Genomic DNA, 26,661 nt, shown 5'->3' with positions numbered 1-26,661 from the left:
ATCGAAGCCTTTGCGAATGTTTTAAATACAATCCGTTCGCCGGGGGACACTAGTGTGTTACCGGTTGGGCACATTAAGCCCAGACGATAGTTGAGATCCATAGCACCCACTAGTGGCTACCCAAGCTACATGGGGGCGAGGCGTGTGCCACCGTACCAGTCAACACTGTCAATTCAGAGCGTAATTTCACTTTACGTCATTCCTAGCTAGTGTAGTTGTAGGTCTATCTGCAGATTTAAAAAAATAGCTCCGACAGTGCCTGTCCTGCTGTTCAGTGAACGGTCTCCTCGACAGCTTGCCATTGTGTAGAGCTCCACGGCTATTTTGGAGAACCGCGGCGGGGAAATGAAAGTATAGACGGCGAAGAGTTCGATGTCTGGTGTTCCTCGTTGTAGAGCCTATGTTCTTGGCGTCAATTTGACCCCGATGCAGGATTTGAAACCCTTGCTGGAACTACATGTGGTAAGTTTATGACTGCGTTGCTTTCACCAATGTTAGAATTATTTAAACACGCTTCAACATGGAATAATTACGCGTTAATTTACGTATAAATGAATTATTAGCCGTTATTGACCTGCTTGCCATTCTCTTAAAAAAAAAAATAAGCATTTTGTCGCATTTTGTTGCTGTGTCTTGAGTCGAGAGGGAGAAAGCACCTCTGTCTGAGTGGCTTTTTTTGTTGTTACATTTAGCTACTTGTCTGTTACGTTGCATGTGGAAGGAGGCCCTAATATTTGAAACCAGAACGTAATATTGTTTTTAAGTCTCCAGTTCAGTGAAGAGCCGACTGAGTACTTTGTGGCAGGTGGCGGTGAGTAGGCTATGGCGCCCCCATCACAGCCATAGGCTATCTGTGGCGTATGCCTTTGGAGGTCAAGGGCAGCTGTTGTGACAGCTACAGTAATACGTCAGTGACAGCTCATACAGTGAATTGATCAAGAGAACCCAAACCATTCAATGTATAAGATGCATCAAAAATACAATCGTTGTTAGTAGGCTAGTCATCCATACCATTTCCCGCAGTCTTAGTGCTCCAGTAGTGGGAATGTCTGAATAATGTTTTTCTGACATTTTGAAAGAGCAAGTGACACCCACGCGTGACTTAGTTTCGTTTCAAATGCTAGAGCCATGTCATACCAACAGTGATCATAGGGCCTTGGCTTCAGAACCACTTTTTGGTGGCATGTAAGTCGTTGAGGGAGTGGGAGGAGGAACTTCACACCAATATAGCTTTGTTCACTGAAAACGTTGCCGTTCATGTGGGTCCCAGTACAATTGCTACTTTGTAAGTACAGGAGCGTTATGTAATGTTGCATATTTTCTACATTTGAGACTTGCCCATAGCTTTGTTGTGACTCATCGGATATAGATTTGGTCATCACATTGTCGTTGTTTGAGTGACTCATTGTCACCTTTTTATAGGAATATGATGAGCCATAGGTCCTGGAAGCTAAACTAGTAGTTTAGAAAATAGAAGGCATACATGCCTTTTCAAACTGTTTAGGCTAAAAGTTAATGAGTACGCCATACTTACAGACTTCACTGGGGGAATGGGGCCTCTGAATTAATCTGATACAGCCCTCTGGTTTTGTTTTACCGTTTTGTGAAGCTTTTAACTACTGCTGTAAAGATGTCCAAATAGTTTAGCGATGGTTCAGAGATGTGGGTGGTAAAAAAGGGCTAGTTCTGGCTGCTGCCTTGTAGGAACCTAACAGTGCAAAGTGTTATTTGCATTTCAACTGCAGGGCTGAGTGACATTCATATTTGCACAGGGAAATATGGATGTTTTCTCTTTTTGTAGAGTTCGGTTGCATGATTTGGAAATGATTGTGCCGTAGTTCAACTCTGAGGCCTAATGCAACATTTCCTTAATTTGATTTAATAATGATAAAGATTTTAACATGTGCATGAATTGCCCATAAAAACACAAAATAATTGGAGTGAGGTATTAATTAAAATATGAAAAAGAATAGTAAGAAATCACCCAAAGGGTTACCAACATGCAATGATCAACCACAAGGAATCTGCACAGATTTGCAGTAGGCACACAGTCCACACTACTACTAGACTCAGCATTCCATCTCTGTGACTAAAGTCCACCTTTGCTTCCTTGACTCTGTCTGCTCTGGTTTCCAGTAAACACTATTCGTTCCTCTTTTTCCTTTTTCTTCTACTATGCGAGCAGGAGGGCTGAAGTTCACCTAAATATTTCAGCAAATTGGCTCTGAAATCTCTCTCTTGGTGATCAATCAAAATAACTCTCCGTAACTCTGCGTCTCTTCCAAACAAGCTTAGGTCCTTCCAAAATGGCACCCTATCCCCTGTATAGTCAGATTATTTTGACCAAGGCCCTAGTCTAAAGTAGTGCACTATATAGGGTGCCGTTTCAGACGCAATTGGAGTCTCTTCCAAACAAGCCCAGTAAATCAGTGCTACAAGCATCCACTTGCCTGCTGGAGAAACCTAGGCAAACAATCCTAATGCCAGGCCAGCCTGGCTTCTGAGTGTGGTTTCTCGCATGACCAGAGCCCAACAGTGAACCTTGTCTTTCAACCTGGCATAAAATTATTATCTTCCAGGAACCTTCTGAGCAAAATTGAGGCCGAAAATGCTTGCATTCCAAATATGAATGTTTAACTTTTACTGCAATCTTGAAGGACTTGGAAGTCTGACAGAACTTTAAAGAAGTAGTGTGGGAAATAGAATGATTAGGCTTGTTGATGAATGAGGGTTGCAATCTCCGGTGCAGGCTGCACTGTGTGCCATTGAGAAAGGTGCAGGATCTGGAATTGCTCTTCCAGCCTAAGTGTGCACAGCAGAGTTTGTATTAGAAATCGGTGTGCAACCGAGACCCTCCTCAAGATGACGATGCCTGCTGAGTATGTAAGGCATGCAGCTGCCTGCTACCACCCTAAAAAAATATATAATCCAATGACATTTTGACCTTGTCCCAGATGGGGCTCTACAAATCCTTGGCACTTCATGGAAGTACACACTGAAATAACATTACTAAATAATTATCAATAACATGTGGATGGATTCTGGGCCGTATTCACTAGGAAGCAAACAGGGAGGGACTGCTTGAACTTGTCCAATAAGGAACTCCTGTTTTAGTATATATTTTTTTCTCCAGTTAAAGCACGTTGTGCTACGGTGTGCACTAATGAATATGACCCTGGTATATCGGAACACAGAGCTCTTGGGAGAACCAAGAAGTTCATGTTGGGACATGAGTTTGAAGTGGTCATGTGCTCGAGGGGTGGACATTGCCTCGTCCCAAACTGAGTGTAATCTGAGTGCCATCGCTGTAAGCCTGCTGCGAGTATGGCGTGAAAGAAAGCCTTCTGTGTGCCTGGAATGCTGTTGTAATCAGACACTTCTGTGTTGTTTTTGTCAACGGAAGGTGTGTTCCTATTTCTATATTGCTGCTCTTTTTTTTTCTTCTTTCTCAACTCTCCCTTTCACCTTCCTTTCCTCTGTCTTTCTGTCACCCCTGTTTTTCCCGGTCAGCCGAAATCCCCTGTCAGTCTTCTCTATTCTCTGTCTCTCGCTCTCTCTCTGCATCTCTCAACTGACTTCAGACAGTGTCAGCAGATGGCAGCGTCAAAGGGCCCCACGTGTGAAAGGAATAAGTGAACGGAGCAGGGGTGGAATACGGGGCTGATGAATCATTTTACAGAGTGGGGGAGGCATAGTATTTGCAGTGAGGGAACTACTACAAAATGTAGCCTAGTTACATCAAAGTAGTGCATTAGTGAATAAGGGGCCATTTTGGATGCACTCCAAGTTGCTCTCTTACCTCCACTTCCATATCTAAGCAGCAGCACTAGCGGCAATGGTGATGGCAGCCTGAGTGAAGAAACATTTTGGTTCTTTCTTTCCTCCTTTGCTTGTCCCTCCTCCCTACCTCATCCATACCTCCTCCCCCTCTCTCCCTGGATTCCCAGCTGACTGTATTCGTCATGGTAACAGGCGAGTGTGGAGCTATCCCCAGCCACACGCATGCACTTCCCTCCGTGTGTGGGCCCCGGGGAGAGGGGGGGGGGTTGGTGTGCTCAGTGTTCAGAGTCCAAGTTGGCGTGTGTGGCTCTAAGCAAAGCTGACACACTCAAACCCTCTCTCTTTCTCACTGTCACTCACTCTCTCACACAGCAATGTTCTCTACAAGAACACGGTTTGGAAATGGGATAGGGAATCTCTTTTCCTCTGGCTTTCATAAAGGTAGCACACGTTACACAACGGACTGAAAGGGGCGAGTCTCTCGCAGGCTGTGTGCAGTAGTTTATGTAGCGGGGTAGAGTTACACGTACCAGTGAGACAATGCACTGCAGGAGAGGTGTGCTCTGTGCTCCATCTTAGGTGACAGTTTGGGAGGCATTCTAGTGCGGCAGTTCCCAATCTAGGGGTCCCTGATACGAAAATGGGTCCGTGGGAGAATTTCCCAAATCCTGAAAAGAAATCATCATTCTAAAAAAAATATATATATATATATGATGTCTTTATCTCAATCATTGTAATGTAGTTTACCTTTTAAAAATCTAAATGGAAGATAAAATTAAACCAGAGAGCGCCGCACTTAGTCATTGCACTTAGTCGTTGCCCACTACGCTATGAAACCGCACACTACTGCAGACCGGCCGCAATTGATATGGTGAAAACCGTGTGTGAGGGCTGAGATGATTATGCATTTACTTTTTTGTTCGCTATACATGTGGTGAGATGTCATTCATAAGGACATATTGTTCTGTCTCATGATTCACGAGCATGAAACGTCACAGGGCGTGTTAAGTGTGCTGCGTGGCTATATTGACGTAAAACAGGTTCCATGGTATTGAATGATGGGCTTTTGCACAGATGGGGGCGCCATCTATGGCGGGCAGGACTCTGCACTCTAGTGCCCTCTGCCATATGGATGCATTGTGATACATCGAGAGCAACTGGCGGTAAAAGAGCTGATTTGTAAAGTACATCAAACCACATTCACTGCGCACACGCCTGTTCACAAAACTGTGGAGATAAGAGATCAGAGCATGACAACGTTCTATTTCAGATTGAGGCTTGGGGCTATTGGGGGGAGGGGGGGGGGGAGTGTTGGAAATATTTTTTTTCGCTTTGAGAGAGGAGCTGTTGTCATTCACAATGGCTGTAAAAGAAAATTGACTTGGTTGACTTTCTGTGTAATGGAAAGAGTGTCTCCTTGCCTTTTGTAACAGACATATTTGGGAAACTGAACACAAGCATGCAGGGGAAATACAAAAACATTCTACAGATCAGTGGATCCAGAGAGAACTATTATTATTATTGGAGAGCAAGGGGGGGGGGGGGAACCCAAAAAATGTGGGGGAAATGTATTTGAATGGTCATCCGTCTCAGAATACACCAGCTCGGGAACTCGGGGCCTCTTTCTATAGCTCCGACTGTCCGACCTGAAGATCACTGACGTCATGATTTTGCCTCCATATTTCTAAGAGTTCCCAGTTGTCTTGAAAGCGCCATCGGTGCTCTCGTCTGGATTCAAATCTACTGTCGGTCCAGGTTGGCTGTGACAGCAGAGGTGAGAAGATTCATTATGTCAGACAAATTATCAATTGACTGCCATAGCCCCAAATAAAAAAGTAAACATTGGATAGGAATTACAACAACAAACAATTCCCATGGTTGGGGTCCTGAAAAAGTTCAGATATCAAAATGGGGTCATGGCCCCAAAACATTTGGGAACCCCTGGCCTAGTGTGTATGATACTATCTTTCCCTCTTTGTTTTCTGACCTCTATCTGTTTCTCATCTCAGAAAGGCAAGCTGATGATAAATACGGGAGGTGAGTGAATGAGTTGGAATTGATATGAGGACAGAAACTACACCTCAATGATAATTATCTATGCATTTTACTCCTTTCCTACCTAGTTTGCAATAGGTAGGACAGGGGGTCCGGTTATGTTGCGCTGTGTGTCTGTAAATGTATTTTAAAAAATGACAATCAATCAGGTGACTAAGCCGGATGTGGAGGTCCTGGGCTGGCGTGGTTACACGTGGTTGTGAAGCCAGTTGGACGTACTGATCATCTTGGCAAAGGAGAAATGGTCACTAACAGGGATGACAACATTTGAGAGAGACGCTTCTTCAACTGTATATACTGATTATGTATGTAAGAGATATATCTCTCTTACATGCATACTGAACAAAAATATAAAAACGCAACATGTAAAAAGTTTTATCGATTTACGCTTAAAATGGTCACATTTGGGCTTTAAAAAAAATAATATTATATACATATTTTTTTAAAGCCCAAATGTGACCATTTTAAGCGTAAATCGATAAAACAGCAGGTCCATTTCTGCCCAATTTCTATGCTGTGTCCGGGCAGGAAGTCAGTTTCCTGTGCTGACACGTCTGTTAGCACCGTATTCTGATTGAGTCAGGTGGTTCAGTTGGGAACTTGCTTATGTCCCAAATGGCACCCTATTCCCTATTTAGTGTAGTACTTTTGACTAGGGCCCATAGAGCTGGTCAAAAGTAGTGCACTATAAAAGGAATGGGGTGCCATTTGTGACTATTCCACTTTGTCAGAGCTTGCTGCCACCCACCTAGTCAGCTGACGCGGCCTCACATGCTAGTTGGTCAGCTGACACAACCCCCCCCCCCCTATACACTGACGCTGAGCGTGTGTTCGCTGCTTGCTCATTTAATTTCTTGTCACTGTTTGCAAGGAAGCCCCTCTGCTTCCAGGAAGCTTGTGTTGTAGTTTGAGTGAGAAGTGGGTGTTTTCCACTTGTTATATTGCTGATAAAACGATGAACGAGGGATTTTCCTCTCGCAGATGTTTGTTCATTTTAAACACTCATATCACGTACAAGTGTAACTGACATCTATCTCACTTCGTTTTGATGTGGTATGTCTCCCAGCAGTCATTCTTTCATAATAGCTGTGCCTCACTGACTACTACTCACTCTTTCACATATGACGTAAAAGCAACCATATACATTTTTCTCCTGACACCTTGTTTCTGGTCTCTCCCACAGATATATGTTGGGTAACGGTGTGAAGCGCAAACTGGATGAGGACGGCCTGGAGGAGGGCAAGGCGCTCCTCACATCAGCGGCCGGAGCAGCGGGCAGCCACTCGAGGGTTAACTACACGCTGCAGCGCCAGACGGTGCTAAACATCTCCTTGATGAAGCTGTATGGGCCGCCGCGGACGCCCGCCACTGAGCCAGCCCTGCAGCGCCGCGTGCTCATCAACAACGTCATCCGCCGCATCCACCACGAGTTCAAAGAGGAAGGCGGTGCGGGGCTGCGCGCACACTTCTTTGCCGTCCCGCCGCCGGCGCCGAACATCACCGAGGACGAGGGCTACCACGAAGCTCCGACATCTGCGTTCGGCGGCGTCCTCTCCCCGCCCCTCTCGCCACTGTCGTCGCTGGACGTCACTGTCGTCGGTTTGACCCCGGCCTCGCTCCTGGACGATGACCCGCCACTGTTCTTCGCCTTGCCGCCGTCCTCACCCCACCCCCTGGGTCACCACCCTGTCTCGCCGAGACCGTCAGAGCCCCCCCCGCCTCCTGCCAAGGACAGCTTCTCCTCAGCTTTGGAGGAGATCGAGGAGCTGTGCCCCATCGCAGTGACAACCTCTACTACCTCCTCCCTACCTTTGTCTCCTCCACCTTCACCCCAGCCCCCACTCTCTCTACCAGCAGGGATAGACATGAAAGAGGAAGGGAGGACATACAGCCCGAAGGACAAGGAGTCGCTCTTGCTGGACGAAAGTCAGGCTGCAAAAACAGACCCTCCCAGCGCCCACGCAGACATATCGCCCTCCTCCGGGGGCTTCCTCACTGACTTTGCCCTGGATGACATTCTATTCACGGACATCGACACCTCCATGTATGACTTTAACCTCCCCTGCGGTGCCTCTTCAATACCGCCGAACTTGGGGGTGTCCAAAACGACCCCCATGGTCACTGCGGACGACCTGGTCAAGACTCTGTCCAGTTACAGCGGGGGAGGGGCGGGCTCTCCCCCTCTGACTCAAAACCAGCCCTTCAAAATGGACCTGGCTGAGCTCGACCACATTATGGAAGTCCTGGTGGGGTCTTGACTGACATCGGGATCGTGTTCAATAGGCACAAAAAGGAAGAAAACTGAATGAAACGGCAAGTTGCTTGTCCAATAAGAAATGCTCATTTACATTTTCCGTTTTGCTACAGTGTGCCCTAAGGAACACGACAAACTCGATAAAAAGTGCCGTAGGCGGCGCAATGTTACAATTATTATAGTTTTTTTTCCTATGTCCGGAAATTGTAAGAGACTTCACCAGAGACGTTTTAACTACACTGTGCATGCGTTGTGCTCGCCTTTCCAAAATGGAAACAAAATGTTGAATATACTGTATGGAATGCATTTATTTGATTGCAGTTTGAGTGCCTTTGTCTGTACTACAATTTTCTTCTCTTCTCCAAATGCAAAGATTATATATCTTTTGCACACAGCACCATGGGTATACACCGATGCGTCCAAATTGAGGGTACTTTAACAATATTTTGTATGTGGACAGCTTATCAACGTTGACCTTTTTCATAGGCCTCATTCAAGTTTATTTTTTTTCTTCTATATTTTAATGTATTATTCATTATTTGTTAGTTGAATTTATCATACTGCTGTGTATGACCTTTCAACTCTCTATTTGTAGATGGAGGTTTCCTTTATGGCATGTTTTTGAATTTGCTTAACTGATCTGACTCAAAAGGATATCAAGTGAAATATACAAGGGTAACCTTGCAAAGTCTTTAGTTCACAGTTCAAACACAATTGCAGACATCCAGAAATGTTGAAAATAATCTGTACTAAGTGATTATGAAGTTTATTTATTATTAATTTCTGGTGTACCACATATTTATTCAAAACACGACACTAACATTTGGGTTGTACAGAACATGCAGTCAAATTCTGCTAGTAATGTGTGAAGAAATGCTGTGTAATATATTTGACCCTGGTTTTGTTTTTCAGGGAAGTAAATGCCGGTAGTCAGTGTGGTGGGCTATGTCTCTGGTGTTTGGCAATCGATCAGTCGGGAAGCAGTTAGCCAACAACTTTGTCAGTGATTTACTGTAGTAATCCAAAGCCTTTTAAAACAAAGCATTTCTCGTCAGTCAGTGGCAAAAAAAATGTTATGCTGCTTATTGTTCTTTGCATTATTGTTTATTATTCTTATTTTTTTTTTTAAATGGAAGCAAATGTGGTCATTTCCAGTCATCTCGCCGATTTTGTTTTTAAGTTGACCTGTTTTCAAGAATGGCCGTATTTTAACACTGACCTTCAATCTGTGCCTTGTTCTATGCAATATGTATTAATTGGTCTGAAAAATCTGATTATTTTTATGTATAAATGTGCATACGACTTTAATGCAGTTATACTTTTGTAGATTTATTTTATACAATAAATGAAATGTCAACAATTCTCAGCCTGTTCATGTGTCCCATTTGAACTAATACTCACTCTATAACTTTCAAACTCACCTCTGGACCTCCATATCTAGTTCCACTGCTTTTTTTCCCCCACTGTCCCCCTCTAATTAGGGACTGACTTAGATTTGGGATACCAGGTGTGTGTAATTAATTATCAGGTAGAACAGAACCAGCAGGCTCCGGACCTCTAAGATAAAAGTTGAATACCTTTGCTCTAAAATGTGCCCATGACTACTTGTGGCCTGTGCTGGTATACCACAGTCTGGTTTCCCTCCATAATATAACCTGACAATCAAAGGTACTCTGAGGTAATTTCCTGTTTTGGAGTTGACAAAGGGCCTGGCTAGTGTGCACTCTTTGGTTTAAGACTTTTGGTTTCCATGGGAGAATCTCAATTGCATTTCCTTAGGGTTTTCTCATTTGGTCAAAAGTCTGTTCTCTGTGACCCGGAAACCGATGTGGTTCGACGTGATTTCAGTGTATCCCACAAAAGAAGCTTTATCTGCCCCAACCCCTTTGAATCAGCTGTTGATTGTCGGAGTAGAAAATCATGCTATTGTTTCATCAACATGACACGTGAGTGAAGGACCATCTCATTTCAAACAAGCACCTTTTGTCGACCTTCCCTCTCCTCGCTACCTCATTATTTTTGAAAAAGGTGGAGAGCGAAGACACAGGAATTGAGCAAAGGCTCTTGACTCCTGTCCTTTTCAAAACCCCATTTGAGGTGAGAGGGTTGGACCTGGTCGTTTGGTCTGCTCCTGCACATCAAACCGGATTGAACTGATGTGGGACCCGAATCCCTTTGACGGACCTTTTTGATTTCTTTAATATACTTGCCATCACTCCAGGTGGTCAGCATTGCCGGTCAAAGTTCAGAAACTAAGCTGCCTGCCTCAAGGTACATACCTATACACAGGTTGACTCTTTTGGGCAGTCCTTGGACACCTAGACATACCAAGCATTGGATTTTCAGTAGTCTGGCTGTCTAGAGTCCTGGCCCCAAGTCTAGTGTGTCATGTCCTCTTCGTAAGACCACACTGCTACCCATACTTTCCCTTTCAGAACTACTGTGGACCAAGCCCAATGGCTATGAATTAAAACAGTTTCTCTAGGCCTGGTCTTAAATGAGGCCCACTTAGTAGAGGAGTTTTAGGGAATTAATAAATATAAAATGCACAAGAGACAAGTTTGTATGAATATGAATTCATTGTTCATTCATTCCTTGTTGGGAGAAGTAATGGTGCATGAAGGACCACTGAGTACTTTTTCCTCTTAAATTATTTTAATTTCTTGTGTACACTAAAAGTAAAATTTACACACTTAAAGTCTGAAAAGAACCCGGACATGCATGTTAACCTTTTCACAGGCTCTTCAAGTTATTTTTTTTCCATAGGAATTTTCCCCATACATTTTACAGTCCATAGTACACAGTCTAAAGCCACAGTGAACTATGATTACATCCATTTCATCTTTACAATGTGCAAAATCCTCCCGGGAACAGGTTGACAGTGGTATAACAACAACAAAAAAATTGGTAGAGAATGTCAGCAAAACTAAACAAAATAAAAATTACTTCAGAAGTGTATAACCAGACACATGGAAGCAGAAATTGGTCCCTTATTCCCTTGTAATGTAGGCTGACCTTCACTCAGACCAGCTATACTGATATAAACTATTTAAATTATACGAATGACTATGTCAGTGGTTTAAACCATGATTCCCCCTCTTTTTACCACCCGTCCCCAAAACAGAATAAAGTTCTAAAGAATAGAATTCAACACAAAACACAGTCGTCCGTGACATACCGCCATTTTCATGGCTGTTTGACTGCATCAATGGGAGACGCAAGAAAAACTGGCTACAGTTAAATTGCTTAACGAATGAGCATACATTAAGAGCGCATTTTTAGCCATGGGTTAAGAAATCAAGTTAAGAATCAAACCTAGGCCTTATGTAAAAGGACAAAACAACTAAGGCCATTAACACAACAGGGAAAAAAACATTCAGCTGGATTTTGCAGGCAGTGTGGTTTCAAGTCATACACTGAGTGAACAAAACATTAGGACTGCCTGCTCTTTCCATGACTGACCAGGTGAAAGCTATGATTCCTTATTGATGTCACTTGTTAAATCCACTTCCATCAGTGTAGATGAAATGTTAAAGGATTTTTAAGCCTGGAGACAATTGAGACATTGTGTGGGTGCCAGTCAACTTGACAACTGTGGTATGCATTGGGCCAGCATCCCTGTGGAACGCTTTCGACACCTTGTAGAGTCCACACCCCGACGAATTGAGGCTGTTCTGAGGGCAAAAGGAGGTGCAACTCTATATTAGGAAAGTGTTCCTAATGGTTTCTACACTCAGTGTATATCCCACTTCACTTTACTCAAGCCTCGCTTTGAAGAGGTTCAACCAGTGTTTCATTTCCTCACAAAGACAAACATTGACACACGCCCGCCACAATGAGAAACGTAAAAGCCACCTTTGAAAACCAACACAATTCGTCCCTGATTATGTACACATTGATTCTCCTATCATAAACAAGCTGCCTCTCTCAAGGACCTTGATCTAGAAGTTAAACTGCCTTAATATGTTCTCTTGCTCTGCTATTGACAAAGCTTCGCTTTACAGGCTTAGCCTAGTCCAGGTCTGACTAAACATTCTCCATTCACAAGGACAAATCGCTAAATGCTTCACTTGATTAAAAAGATTAAAACTGAAAATAACAAATAAAAAAAAGGGAGAAAATGACAAAAAAGGATGATGGCATGGAAGCAAAAAGGATATAACTTCATGATATAGTGATAGAATGACAGACGGTGATAAGGAGGAGAAGAGGCATTGATGGAGTTGAGGCGGGGTGGATCAGTCGAGTGTGGGGTCAGGGTCAGAGGAGCAGCCCAGGGGGGTCAGCGTGGTGGGGAACATCAGCACCTTGGCCTGCATGAAAGACAGGTCTGGTAGCCCTGCAATCACCTTCAACGTCTCCTCACTTAAGTTCTCCTCTTTCCGGGGCTTTCTGCAGAAGGAGAGGGACACCATTTTTATTGGAGAACACATACACACACACACACACACACACACACAATGTATCCCAAATAGCACAATATTCCCTTTGTGGAACACTAGGTTTGACCAAGGTGCAAATGGAATAGGGACACATTTCTTCATCCTTCCCCCTTCACTAAATTAATGAGCCACAGTCAGATTCTAAATGGGCTTCGCCCCTTTCTCATGTGTCTTTCCTCTTTCCTCACCTCCTTCTCGAGACACATTGGAGAAGGTCAGAGGGGAGAAAAAGGGGTCACGAGGAATCAAGGAAAGAGAATTGAGAAAGCCAAGATGTAGCAAGCGCTCTCTGGCTGATAATACAGATGTGTTTGTCTCGCCCCCGTATACAGCCTGTCTGCATGCTTATGCACGCGCCCCAGTGGCTTAATGGATACGGCACTGGCCTCCTAAGCCAGGGATTGTGGGTTCGTGTTCCATCTGGGGTGGACTATTTTTAGGGCTCCCGAGTGGTGCAGCGGTCTAAGGCACTGTATCTCAGTGCAAGAGGCATCACTACAGTCCCTGGTTCGAATCTAGGCTGTATCACATCCGGCCGTGATTGAGAGTCCCATAGGGCGGCGCACAATTGACCAAGCGTCGTCCGGGTTTGGCCGGCATTGTAAATAAGAATTTGTTCTTAACTGACTTGCCTAGTTAAATAAAAATGTAAATGTTTAAAATGTAAGGGGTTCCGACAGTGACGTTAGAAAATCTGTCTCCATCTAGTCGACCAACGGTTTCAAAGGGTCCCCACTAGAATGTGGTTAAATTAAAGTCATTCCAGCCCTGCATGTCTAGAAATACCAGGGTTAACTAACTTTTGACTTTAAAAAAGTATAAACTCTAACTAACGGCAAATATATTAACGTTATCCTCTTTATATCATCATTGCTTACCCAATTACTGCACACTGATCTGGTACTTCCTGTATATAGCTCCAATCTATTGTGCATTTTTATTCCTTGTTACTTGTTACTACTTCATATTTTAAACTCTTTTTTTAAACTCTGCATTGTTGGGAATGGCTCGTAAGCAAGCATTTCACAGTAGTCTACACCAGTTGTATTCGGTGCATGTGACAAATAAAACTTGATTTAATGTTTGGGAGTGAGATGTTGGTTGTGTTAGATTTGTATTGTTTTGCTATTCTCATCTCCAAGGGCTGCAATTGAGTCTGGCCACATCCCAAATGGCACCCTATTCCCTTTATAGTGCACTACTTTTGGTCAACGGTAGTGCACTATAAAAAAGGTTTTAGGACTATAATTTCCTCTTTATTATTGTGCAAATGTGTCTCCACTCACCTAGGCCTAAGCTATTGATGGATTCAAGACAAGGTCATTTGTATTAATCTCTGATGCTCAGTTTAATAGCCTGTCAATTCAATCATTTGTGCGCTATTAAAAAAGATTGCAACCAGCCATTTAAAATGATGTAGAATTGCATGAAATGTGTTTATAAAGAAGGCACATCTCCCAGACCCTAGTCTACTATAAATGGTCCCCATGTGTGCAACTTCTGTAAGCTCCTCTACGCCACTACGTAAATGCAATGATACGCAGGCAATACTTTAACATAAAAAAGGTTTAAAAAATACATATATAATGCGCTCTGGTACCTCAGAGGTCCCCCCCTATGTCAATCATGTCTTTAGGAGGCACTGTAAGTAGCTTGCTTAAAAATGTGCACTACAGAGTCAGTTAGTATGTTATGAATTTCAGGATATGATTTATGAAAGTAGATTTTTTTTTTTTAAGGGGGGATTTTCATTTTGAGCACCTTCCCCCTGAAATATTTTTGAGGTGCAGTAATAGACCAACCTGGTAGAGGTGCTGGTCTTCTCCATAGTAGACATAAGGCGGGCAAAGGCATCAGCCACACGGGTCCCAGAGCCACTGGGGTCCAGTTTAGCGGTGGTTAGCTCATACAGCTCCGGGTCCACACCTAACCACACAAACACATTATATTGGATATGCCCCAAATGGCAGCCTATCCCCTATATAGTGCACTACTTTGGTCAAAAGTAGTACACTATATAGGGAATAGGGAGCTAGTTGAGACACATACATGGTCTACTAGTCCACTCAGAACAAGGGAGGGGGATGCACTTTATTCAACTTCAGTGTAGCCAATTCCCAAATATTTTGGTAGATATTCTGATTTGGAGGTTTGATTCAGTTGGTAATATTAACACAGAAAAAACAAGACCTTGATTTAGTGAGGTCAGTATCTAAAAGCGAAGACCAGAAGACATCTAAAACAAATAGTAGAAGAGAAAGCGGAGTATGGCAGAGGCTCTTTAATAATTATCATTCCTCGCATCATCCTTCAGTCCTCGCCTCTTTCCCAAAACTAATTTGGAGAAGATCCAAGCTTCCTCCTCTCTGACCTCCCCCAGTGCATTTTGACAGAGGTAAGAGGAATCGGGGAAAGAATAAGGCCTTATCCCAAATGGACTCCTAGACCTCTACACCCTCTGAAGATCCATGAGGATTCAATCGGTGTAAGCCATATATGATAGTAGGTCAACCTTGCCTTACGATCAGATAGGTGGAATTATCACTGTATTGTTTTACCGCTATTACAATCCTCTCCGGTGTCTGCATAGGGTGTAGAGGGAAACAGTCAATTTGGGATTCAGACAAATTTATGAAAAAATCACAGTCTGGCAGTCAGGGGGTTGGAGTTTCCTGTGCTGACCTGGGATGGAGGTGGAGCTGCTAGGCCCAGAGTCCTCCACGGGCCCAAAGAAATCGAGGTTGAGCAGAGACGAGCCTCCGCTCGCTTGACATTCAACATAGCGGAGAGGCAGACCGAGGCGGCAGTGGGTTATAACACAGAGAAGAAGTCAGGAAAGAGACGCACTTAAAAGACATGCAGATGAGCTGGTCATTATTGTTAGTTACAAAGAAAGCGCACAGGGTTCATGTTCAGTAGGCACGAAAGGTTTGAAAACATTTTGCGACTGAAAAATAAGAAACTCCAGGAGTTCTTAAATCCAGGTAGTCCCTCCGTTTTATTCCATTTGATGCCTAATGAACATGACCCAGGGCAAGCTAACTGACGTAGCTGTGTTAATGAGAAAATACTGTGAGATTCTATCTACAGGTTAATAAAAAATCTGCATTGACATTTTTGAAGTATGAATGGCATCATGGCTTTGTAGCATGAACCGTCCAGAACAAATGATTTTGCAATTTAGCTAAATGATGTGTTGCTAACAAACGGCATAAGGAGAAGATTTGATGAGATAAATATATTTTATGCATATGGATATGACAAGTGAAATCAGAAATGGTCCAATATGGCAATGAAATACACAAAAACGTGGCGCATGTGGATAAGAATTGTCTGTAATCTTATACTATAGTCTTTAAAACAAAATTCATGTAACGCTGTGTAAAACTATAACATGTAATGACCAATGGTTGATGAAATAAACATAAAATGAGGTTGTCCAATGGAAGACAGCAGGCAAAAACAGGTCTAGGCTGCTTGTGTGTTTGGACAAAACAGATAGAGTGGTGGAAAAAAGGAATAGGCTAGCTCTGGATAGAGCCAATGGGGACAATGGTTCATTATCTCAGCAGGTGGTTTGGGGGAGGGACCTACCGTCCAGGGGGTTCGTAAGGCCACTGCTGCTCCAGTCAAACTGGACGGGCGGGAGCACTTCCTGGTGAGGAGGAACAAACAAGCTCAGAAGAGGGTGGTGACACTCAGTAAAAGTGAACAGCTTTGTCAACAGGTGATTCGCCTATGCAGGTGGTCAGGAAGGCTGCTAATGATCTGCTTCTATCCCAGGAGGTTAGTAGCAACTTAATTAGGGAGGACGGGCTCGAGGAATCAGTGGAACAGTATCAAATACATCAAACATTTGGCCTTCCATTCAATCTGTTCCAGTCATTAATATGAGCCATCCTCCCCTCAGCAGCCTCCACTGGCTTCTACCCTTACATCAACTCAGCAGTCTAAGATTGAGTTCCTACCAGACTACATTGCAGACCGATGCCATATCTTACAACGCCTGGATAGGTATTTAACAAATCAGCTTACCACTTCATGGGCACGTTTCTCTGCCAAGGCATTGCTGACGCTTGCCAAATATTACAATGCCTGATAGGTATTTTATGTATCAGCTAACCAACATCATATGGTATAGCAATCTATCAGTTGATGACACAGTCGAAGATGTGCTTTAACTTAAGTCTACCCCCTCCTTTTTCGAACATTCTGTTAAAAATCGCGCAACTTTTCAGCGTCCTGCTACTCATGCCAGGAATATAGTATATGCATATGATTAGTATGTGTGGATAGAAAACACTCTGAAGTTTCTAAAACTGGTTAAATCACGGCTGTGACTATAACAGATTGTGTGTTTCATCGAAAAGCGCAAGAAAAACTGCTCTCTGAAAGCTAAAAATTATTTCCATGCGTCACTTTCATGGGTTGTTAAAAGGGCACAAAATTAATTATGGACCTGCATGCAATTCCTACAGATTCCACACGATGTCGCCATTGTCGTCATTTTCCAGGGACTTTTTTCTTGGTAAATCCAACTAACTGGTTTCAATTTCTTCCGGTCTCCACCAGGATGTTTTGAATGTGCACATTGGCAGCCATTGATTTGAAGACGAGGAGCTATTGAATATACATCGCCCTGTAATCATTTTGATAGATTATAAACGTTTACTAATACCTAAAGTTGGATTACAAAAGTATTTCGAAGTGTTTTGTGAAAGTTTATCGTCGACTTTTTTAATTTTAAAACAATGTTTTTTTCTGAATCACACAGCTTCCATAGAAAGCTATTTTGGGTATATATGGACCGATTTAAACGAAAAAAAGACCCAATAGTGATGTTTATGGGGCATATAGGAGTGCCAAGAAAGAAGCTCGTCAAAGGTAATGAATGTTTTATATTTTATTTCTGCGTTTTGTGTTGCGCCGGCTAAGCTATATCTTTGTTTACATCGCATTCAAGCATTTTGGGGTGTTGCATGCTATCAGATAATAGCTTCTCATGCTTTCGCCGAAAAGCATTTTAAAAATCTGACTTGTTGGCTAGGTTCACAACGAGTGTAGCTTTAATTCAATACCCTGCATGTGAATTTTGATGAACGTTTGAGTTTTAACGAGTACATTTAGCATTTAGCGTAGCGCATTTGCATTTCCAGGTGTCTACTTGAGACATCTGCGTCTCAAGTAGGAGCAAGAAGTTAACAAAGTTAACCATTTTCACCGTACTGTCCAAAGCATCTTTCAAGCTGTCAGGCATTCCCTTGGCAGCAAGAGCCTCTCGGTGGATGCTGCAGTGTACCCAAGTGGCGTCGGGAGCAACTGCTTGCACGAGTGTTACCACTCCACTATGTCTCCCTGTCATGGCTTTTGCGCCATCAGTACAGATACCAACACATCTTGACCACCAAAGTCCATTTGACATCACAAAGCTGTCCAGTACTTAAAATATCCTCTCATGTTGTCCTGGTTTCCAGAAGAGGATGTCTTCCTTAATTGACCCCCCCATAAACGTAATGGACTGTGCCAGGCCTGCCACGTCTTTTGACTCATCCAGCTGTAACGCATATAATTCACTGGCTTGTATGCGACACAGTAATTGTTTCAAAACATCTCCTGCTATGTCACTGATGCGTCGTGAAACAGTGTTATTTGGAGGCATTGTCTGTATAGTTTTTTTGGCCTATTGTCCCAGCCATATCCGCGGCAGCAGGAAGAATAAAGTCCTCCACAATAGTATGGGGCTTGCCTGTCCTAGCCACTCAGGAGCTCACCATATAAGACACTTCTAGCCCCTTCTTATTAATGGTACCTGTTGCTTTTGTACGTCTTTATTCAAAAGTCGTCTTTATTCTCACTCAAAAAACTCCCGTGGCTTATTTTTCAAATTGTCATGTTTAGTTTCTAAATGTCTGTGCAAGAGTGAAGGTTTCTCGCGAGAGAATAACGGTTAATGTGATTGGATGTTAATTATTTGACATTGTGTTGTTATTTCACTGAACACTAGATGGTTTCATTTTATTTTTGGCAGTGAAACGAGGCTACTCAGGCGAGAAAAAAAAACATCACCCTAATGTATAGTCCCGTTGGAAAATATAAATGTACTATTTGAAAATGTGAAGAATAAAGAAAATATGTATCACATTTTTATTTGGCGTAACCCCGACAGCATTGCACGTACCCAAGTTTGGGAATACCTGATCTAGCCAAATCATTTATCCAACTTGTTTGAAAAGCACCTCAGGTTCTACATTAGACCAATTACTGTAGAACACATACAAACACACTCTATATTCATTGTATACAGTTGTGACAATTGGCCTTACAGTCAATACAGCAGTGGAGGCTGGTGGGAGGAGCTATAGGAGGACGGGCTCATTGTAAAGGTTGAAATGGAATAAAGGGAACAGAGTCAAACATGTGGATTGACACTGTTCCATTTATGCCATTCCAGTCATTACAATGAGCCCGTTCTCCTATAGCTCCTCCCACCAGCCTCCTCTGCAATACAGTATACACCACCAGGGATCTCCAACCCTGTTCCTGGAGAGCAACCCTCCTCTAGGTTTTCGCTCCAACCCTAGTTGAAACTAACCTGGTTCTGCTGATCAATCAATCAATTATTAGAATCAGGTGTGCTAGATTAGGGTTGAAAACCTACACGATGGTAGCTCTCCAGGATCAGGGTTGGAGAGCCCTGGTATATACTCATACGACTACTGATGAGAAGAAATGCATCTAAAAAGGCCTGAAAAAAAAAGCACAAAATATAAAAGATTCCAAACATTGTGCCCCAAAAGGATCATAGTGATTCAATGTAGGAGTCCAACCTGGGCTGTGTCTGGTGGACTAGTGCTTATGATCTCTGCTGGGGCCACTGGAGGTACTTGTTGTGCTATGGACGTGATCATCTCTGCCGCTGATATGGGTTTTACTGGCTCTTTGGTGGGTTCCAGCATGCCCTAGGTAACAGAGAGGCAGGGTTACATCCTAAACGTACTAAATACTGGTATGTGTATAGGGTTGAACAATTTTGGTTAAAACCTGTTGTAACCATGTTGTAACATTTTGCAACCAATTGACAAAAATGTCACCAGAATTTTTTCAATTTTATAATCCCCGAGTTAATTTGTCTCTTTCCTCCGTTTCCTCGAGAAGGGCAAAAACAATTGAGGGAGCAAGTGGGTGGTTTGAAGGGGGAGATGAATACATCCTTGCAGCGTATAGTTAACTCACCAGGCTGGCAGCATACATGGGAACTATCACTGGCTGCTTCTTCTGACCTGTGAAAAGCTATGGGGAAAACACAGAACACATTTCACAATCATTCCTCCTCTCTCTGCTGCAAATAGTCTTAAACAACCTTTTTCCATTTGACAGACAAAAAGTTAAAACATTCTCGCAATACATCTGAAATACAATCACGGTTGGTGTTTTTTCTCTCACAGAGCCATTAATAAAAAAGGACAAGGTCACAGAAAGGGGGAGAATGGCATGTCCCAAATGGCACCCTATGCCCTATATCACCATGTGCTCTGGTCAAAAATAGTGCACTATATAGGGAATAGGGTGCCATTTGGGATACAGACAATGTGATGACTTCTGACTGGCTGCAGAACTCACAATGTTCCTAATGTCGATGCCCAGGGAGCAGAGTAGTGTCTTGTTGCTATGTGAGCCGCCCCACTGGTGCCGCAGGCCAAATGCCTCGTGGATGTCCAGCAGTTGTCTCCACAACACGTCCCCCTCGGCCCTGTAGCAACGGACACCGATGACAAAGCAGGAACAAAAAAAGATGTCATAGTAGTACGCAAATATTCTTGACTGCATAGTATACACAGTAACAGTATATTTCTGTTGTATAAAAAAAGATAGAGCAGACCAGAGTCTTTCTGTGTATTGATGAGATTGTGTGTAGTTATGGGATATTAGGGTCGAGGCGATACTAGCATCCCGATACTCGTTGACATCATGGCAAGGAAACAAAACATGAAGTGGTTTAATTGCTTTAGGAAAACAGCCCTAATGCTGGAAACAAACATTATGTTGTCATCCAGTCACATCTGTTTATTTTCCAATATTTTACATACAGCAGGTTATGGATCAAGGAGTTTGGCCTGCTTCGTGTTTTCATTTTTGCCACAGAAAAAAAATATTGCAATACTGGTATCGTCCCAGCCCTAATTAAAAAAAGGGGGGTATTTCTCTCACCCATTGTCTGGCACACCGCTCATCATTTCATGCTCTTCCTGCTGTAACCTCACAGGAGGCTCCAGCAGGGTTTTGAGGGAGACCACCTCCACCCTCACCTGCGGAGCAGGTGCGTCGGGGAAAATGTCCAGAAAAAGCTTCTCCAGCCGACTGCACAGCGCCACCTGGTATAACAAACACATGATAGCGACCAACATTGTTGAATAAGACACTGGTTCAGTGATATAACAAACACTTAATAACAATCAATATTGTTGAATAAGACACTGGTTCAGTGATATAACAAACACTTAATAACAATCAATATTGTTGAATAAGACACTGGTTCAGTGATATAACAAACACTTAATAACAATCAATATTGCTGAATAAGATACGGGTTGAATAAGTCTTCTGTTATCACACGTGGCAGCTGGCAGTTAGCCTGCATTGCTGGACAGGGGATGCACAATAAAATAGACAGCTCAGATATTCATGTCTGCTTCGAGACAACAAAGCCGTATTCTATTATGTCCAACAATGACCGACACTGACGTGATTCAATCAACACATTTCAAATCTTTAATAAATTGTAGCGCTTGACTCCAATAGCAAGGACAAGGAGGGGCATTGTTAAATGGTATGTACTTGAAAAGGTGGAATTCCCTGCCTGGTCACATTCCTAAGGGAGGGCAGGTGTACGGCTCTCTACAACTCTAGTGAAACGTCATGAGAGCGTCAGAATTTCCCTAAGTGTCATTGAGCATACTCTTCCTGGATAGTACAATACAACAACATTCAATAGGGCACCTTCGATTAGTGTAAGAGGGGTTTTTAAAACACCACTACTTTCCTGTCAAGTATGCTACATTTCTGAATGCTACAGAGGTGGTTCAGAAACAAGGTTGCGTGATGAGTTATCTTGCCTTTAGCTGAGAGGCGTAATATGTTATTGTGGTGCGCAGGAGAACCGAGTTCAAACCCTGAGTGGTCAAACTCTTACAGAAAAACTTACAGACTGACTGTCTCTTCTACTGATCTGATGGCTGCTGGATGAACGGGCTGCTACAGGTTCATTCTCCTGCCACTCGTCTTCACCCATTTCCAAAGGAGCATTGGCGGTCGGCTCCTCTCCAAATGCAGCCCAGGAATTTCCCTCCTTTTGACCCTGTACAGGCTCATCAAAGGCATTCCAACCAGCATCTGGATCAGGGTCCGCACCAACAGGAGCTGAGCTAAAGTCGGCAAAACTGTTGCTGCTGGGAAAATCCGCAAACTTCCCCCTATCTTCATTCTCAATTGCCTTCCCACCACCAATGTGGCTGTTGGGGGCGTCAAATTCACCAAAGTCTTTGTCGTGGTCCACTAGTTCCTGTGTGGGAGGTGCAGGTTGTTCCTCTAGTTGCAACTCTGGCTGGTCAAAGTCAGCAAAGCCCTGTCCGGTAAAAGAGCCCGCGTCCCCGAAGTCTCCAAAGTCACCAAAGTCTTCACCGTCGTCGTCGTCCTCCAGCAGCTGGCTGTGGTCGGCAGGCGTGGCCGTCTCCTCTTGGAGCAGTGGCGAGGGCACAGAGCCCGTCGTGCTGATGTCGCCGTACTCCTCAAGGGCATCCGTGGACAGCGGTCGGCCGAAAGACGTTTCGGTCTCTGTTTCTGTTTCGTTTCCGGACGCAGACTTTTCGTCTGCTTGCTCGCCATTCCCATCTTCATCGTCTGTATCGGGCGAACCCCTGTTTTCACTGACACCTGCCTTCTCTTCTTCTGCCTCCTCTTCCGACTGTTCCAAATACACACCGTTCTGGGCAACTGGTTCGTCAATATAAAGTGCCTTGGAGGCAGAATCCTCGCCACAAACCAACTCTTGGGTAGAATCCTCACTACAAACCTCCTCTGGGGCAGAATCCTCACTAACAATCACCTCAGTAGCAGAGTGCTTGTGTGCAAAGTCCGGCTCTATGTTCCTTTGCTCAGAATTAGCAGTGTCTCTTTGAAAGCCCCCGTCCCCGTTGCTCAAGCCTTCATCAGTGTCTCGAACCTCAGCAAGGTGCGATAGAGAATCAGAGCTAGCGATGTCATTGGATCCAGTTGTAATGGGAGTGTCCCTGACGACGTCCCCTGACCTGATTCCCTGCTCTACATTAGAGTGCTTCTGCTGCCTCTGCTGCTGGCAGGTGTCCTCTGCCAGCCGTTCGTCCCGGTTGCTATTGTCCAAGTTCTCGCTGGTGAGGTTTGTCACCTCGCTGGAGTGTCCTTGAACGTCTACATTAGGAAAAGCAGAGAAATCCGCAAAGTCTTCCTCGGGGCTGCTGGGAGGGCAGTTGTCGGCACACTCTGTGCTGGTTCCTTTCTTTTTAGAGCGGTTCGAATTCCGCAAAGATGGGATTCCCTCTATTTCAAAAGTCACAAAGCCGTTGGTCAGAACTTCCGGGACCCCACCATTGCAGTCGACAGGCTTGTCTATGTTGTCAGTCTGACCCCTCACAGATTTGTCCAAGGAGGTAGAATGAATATTGGCTCGAGTGTGGTCGGCAAGCTTTTTTAACTCCTCCACATTCACAGTTCTCTCCAAAGGACTGTCGTACTGACAGCCTCCCGGCACAACACCATTTGACTTGGAGTTGGCGCGCTTGACCACGGGACCCCTTCCCACGGGACCTGAACTGAGGTTTGACAACCTAACCACCACTCCATTGTTGAGGAGTTCAGGTGGTGAAGTGGCAGCCAAGGCTGGGGTCTGATTGAAGGTCGCTGGGGTGTCAAACTCATTGAAGCTGGTGCTGGTCGGAACTCCAGAGAAGCCTCCAAAGTCCCCAAACTCGTCCTCCTCTTCCTCAGCTCCGTCCTCCATTGGGGGTGGGGAGGAGGAGTACATGCGGATCACGTCCGGCTCCATGGTCCTAAAGCAGTCACACTACGCCTTGAGGTTACACCTAGAGAGTAAAGACACTAGTCAGTGTGACCAAACAATGAAGGGCATATAAATGCTAGAAATTACACTATTTCCCTCTTAAAAACACATTTCTGAAGGCTAAACGGTCAGAATTTACAAAACGACAATGTGTTTGCCTACAGACCTAGAAGCGGTCTCTGGGGGAGTCTAGGATCTTGGCTGTTTTCTTTGTCTGGTGTGTTGCTTCAGCATTAAACCCAAATTAAATTACCAAAGCTCTCCAGACTAAGAGTGGACACATTGTTTTCAAATTGACAGTAATTAAGTGATAATGGTGAAGTGGTGTTGTGATGTAGAAAAGGCCCGAAAGGCAAAGTTGAGCACTCATTTCTTATGACCTACCTAAATAGTAGCAAATGGGAACTGAAAATGAGCTACAATTTATTTTATCAGTACAAATATTTGTTATGTTAATCTAAACTGGCCTAATTACTTCAACCAATGAACTTTGTACCCAATTTGTGTTCGCATTGACCTAAGAGTTGTGTGTGTGTAGTATTTGTATATTGACATAGGCCCGTCAAGATATGTAGAATGCCTCCTTTTGAAATATTAGATTTAGAGCATAGGCCTAGGCGTGTTGTGCCTCCAGATGTGATCAATTTCTTTGTCCAGCTGTGATCCATTTCCTTGACAATTTTGAATTAATCACTAAACCAGACATAGGGCATAGAATATTGATGTTATTTTTGGATGCTCAAGGCTGAACTTGCACAATGCACTTATAAGACCACAGTGTGCTTTACTCGCATCCAGACTAGAGCTCTGAAAGTACAATTCTGAGTCAAAACTGGACACAAATATGGACATGTTTCAGAACAGAGAATTCATGCCCACGAAGCCTTGACTAGATATCTTAGGCCTAGTAAGCCTTGCCATGAAACCTTGGAAGGCATTTGAAACATTGTTAAATCTCTAGGCTACTTGAAGTGGCTTCTGATACTGTGTATGAAAGCAAGATGGCATTAAAGACAAATTATCTGATATGATAGCTAGCTATTCACAACAAATAAGACTGCCTATTGCTTTATTATGGGCTCTGTGATTGCATGATATGGTATGTGTTATAATATGTTGTATCATAAACATTCATAATGCAACATGAATCTCTTTATAATACAACATTGTTAACTAATTGACACATCAGAAACAGGTGTCCTCCAACCCCATGTCTTGTCCAGTTAGTTATTCATTCACCAAATTAGACTGTCTGTCAACAAGCCTAAAACTGACAGATGATGACAGACCACTATCTAGAAACCTCTGGGTAAGCTAAACAAAGAAAGCACGCAACCCTTCCTATGATAATTTGTTGCCGACTACCCACAACCTAGCTATTTAGCTACATTTTAGCCGAGCAAAGATAGGTAGCTAGCTAGCAACTGGAAGCAAATTAGTTGCTAGCCAAATAGCTCACGTTAACCAGATGATTTATTCAGCTAGCTAGTTAACTATGTTGATTATGCTAACAGATAAATCACCATACGTGCCTTCCAGGCTTAGGCTAGAACGGAAAACAGGCCATGGCTGGCATACACCGTACTCTCCATCAGCTGGGGAGGGCAGTGGGATAGCTAGCTAGCTGGCTGTTAGCTAGTTAGCCGAGATACGTAGCCTGTGTATTTAGCTACCACTAGCCAGCACAAATGGCGTAGCTAGCAAGCTAATAACAACAACCTGGTAGCCTATGCGAATGGATAGCTAACTAGCAATAGGCTAAATTATTATGAAAATATTTTTTCTACATTGATTCGATATGAGGACAGGAGTGACAAAGTAACTAACTAGCTAGGTAGGTAGGTAGTTATGATGCTAGCTAACTTGCTAATACACTGACATTTGTAGCTAACGTTAACTGTTTGCTATCTATGAAGTTGTCCTCCCGTCTCTCGCTAGCTTGCTTTAGCTAGTCTCATCGTATCCGGGTTGGTTGGCAGTGTACCAATAAACATTTCGGCATACCTTAAGATCTTGACCATTCATTCCCATGGTTCAGATGAAGTGGACACTTGTCAGACTTAAAACAAGACAGCAAAGTGGTTTCGCTCTGACTGAGAAAACTAGGTTGAGTCAGCCGGTTATGATGATCCTACTTTGGCCCCTTCTCTCTCCGAATATTACCCAGCATGCAACAAGAGCTTTTGGTTTTTCCACTGCTTGAGAAGCAGAGCATACTAGAGTTCATGAACAAGCGGAGAACAGTCTGCATCTAAAATCCATCGGCACTGGCTGTAGAATTACTGAGTAGTAGTTAATGGTGGAAAAAGTACCCAATTGCCATACTCGAGTAAACGTTAAGATACCTTAATAGAAAAGGACTCAAGTAAATTGGGGGCTTCTTTTAGGTCAGTTAGAAGAGTGAGCCATCACTTGTTCTCCCATTCAAGCAGCTGGTCAACTGAGCAACGAAAATATACTGTACTGCATACTTCTCTTTAGGTCTATAATAATCCTCAATCATTTTAATTTGAAACAATCCACAATCCAAATTTCCCAAATTAACTGATTAATCTATGACACATGGCTCTTGATTCAAATATTTTAATTGAAAATGTTTAGGCCACTGAAAGAGATTCTCAACATACAGACATTGTCAAGCATCAAGGCGAGGGAATAGGAAATCACCATTCTACTCTTTAATAATAATCTACTGGCATAGTTCATTAATGTATTGTAAATATGCCATGATTCAAAATAAACATAATTTAATTATTGCAGAACTGAAAGGTCACGTGTAAACATAATACTCCACATAATTATTAACGACTTCATAACCATTCAATTATTAATTTCTAATCACACTTAAATATTATATCATGCTGAAATATGTAGTCTGTTGTAGTTATAAATTAATCAATATTAGTTAACAAAATGTTATCAAATAAAGGACACACTATGTCCTTAAATGCCATTCCCATCCAGTGGTTTCTCCTTGCGCCTGTCTGGTTCATGGTTTTGACCATTCTGCCTACCCTGTTCCTTGTCCTGCCATCCTG

At 43.3% G+C, this 26,661-nt stretch overlaps 2 protein-coding genes across 4 annotated transcripts; one reads left to right on the top strand and one right to left on the bottom strand.

The window, feature by feature from the left end:
- Positions 1–138: 138 nt before the first annotated feature.
- LOC139424703 (SERTA domain-containing protein 2-like) lies at positions 139–9,451 on the top strand. Its single transcript, XM_071176787.1, has 2 exons — positions 139–462; positions 7,019–9,451. The coding sequence occupies exon 2, from the start codon at positions 7,023–7,025 to the stop codon at positions 8,091–8,093; it is 1,071 nt and encodes a 356-aa protein (XP_071032888.1). The 5' UTR covers positions 139–462; positions 7,019–7,022; the 3' UTR covers positions 8,094–9,451.
- Positions 9,452–10,725: 1,274 nt separating this feature from the next.
- On the bottom strand, positions 10,726–25,797 carry LOC139424702 (aftiphilin-like). Of its 3 annotated transcripts, none has more exons than XM_071176784.1 (10): positions 25,628–25,797; positions 21,734–23,645; positions 20,740–20,903; positions 20,152–20,281; positions 19,765–19,821; positions 19,359–19,490; positions 16,126–16,186; positions 15,214–15,297; positions 14,334–14,457; positions 10,726–12,481 (listed from the first exon to the last, which is right to left on the bottom strand). In XM_071176784.1, the coding sequence occupies exons 2-10, from the start codon at positions 23,606–23,608 to the stop codon at positions 12,328–12,330; spliced, it is 2,781 nt and encodes a 926-aa protein (XP_071032885.1). In that variant the 5' UTR covers positions 23,609–23,645; positions 25,628–25,797; the 3' UTR covers positions 10,726–12,327. The 3 variants fall into 3 exon arrangements, with proteins under 3 accessions (XP_071032885.1, XP_071032886.1, XP_071032887.1); XM_071176785.1 differs by lacking the exon at positions 15,214–15,297 and adding an exon at positions 16,500–16,551 and having other exon boundaries at positions 19,366–19,490; positions 25,628–25,781; XM_071176786.1 differs by lacking the exon at positions 15,214–15,297 and having other exon boundaries at positions 25,628–25,795.
- Positions 25,798–26,661: the final 864 nt, after the last annotated feature.

Source organism: Oncorhynchus clarkii, chromosome 13, assembly GCF_045791955.1.
Source record: "Oncorhynchus clarkii lewisi isolate Uvic-CL-2024 chromosome 13, UVic_Ocla_1.0, whole genome shotgun sequence".
Taxonomy (NCBI): Eukaryota; Metazoa; Chordata; class Actinopteri; order Salmoniformes; family Salmonidae; genus Oncorhynchus; species Oncorhynchus clarkii.
Note: the sequence above shows the minus strand (reverse complement) of the source record. Positions and strands in the feature narration are given on the sequence as shown.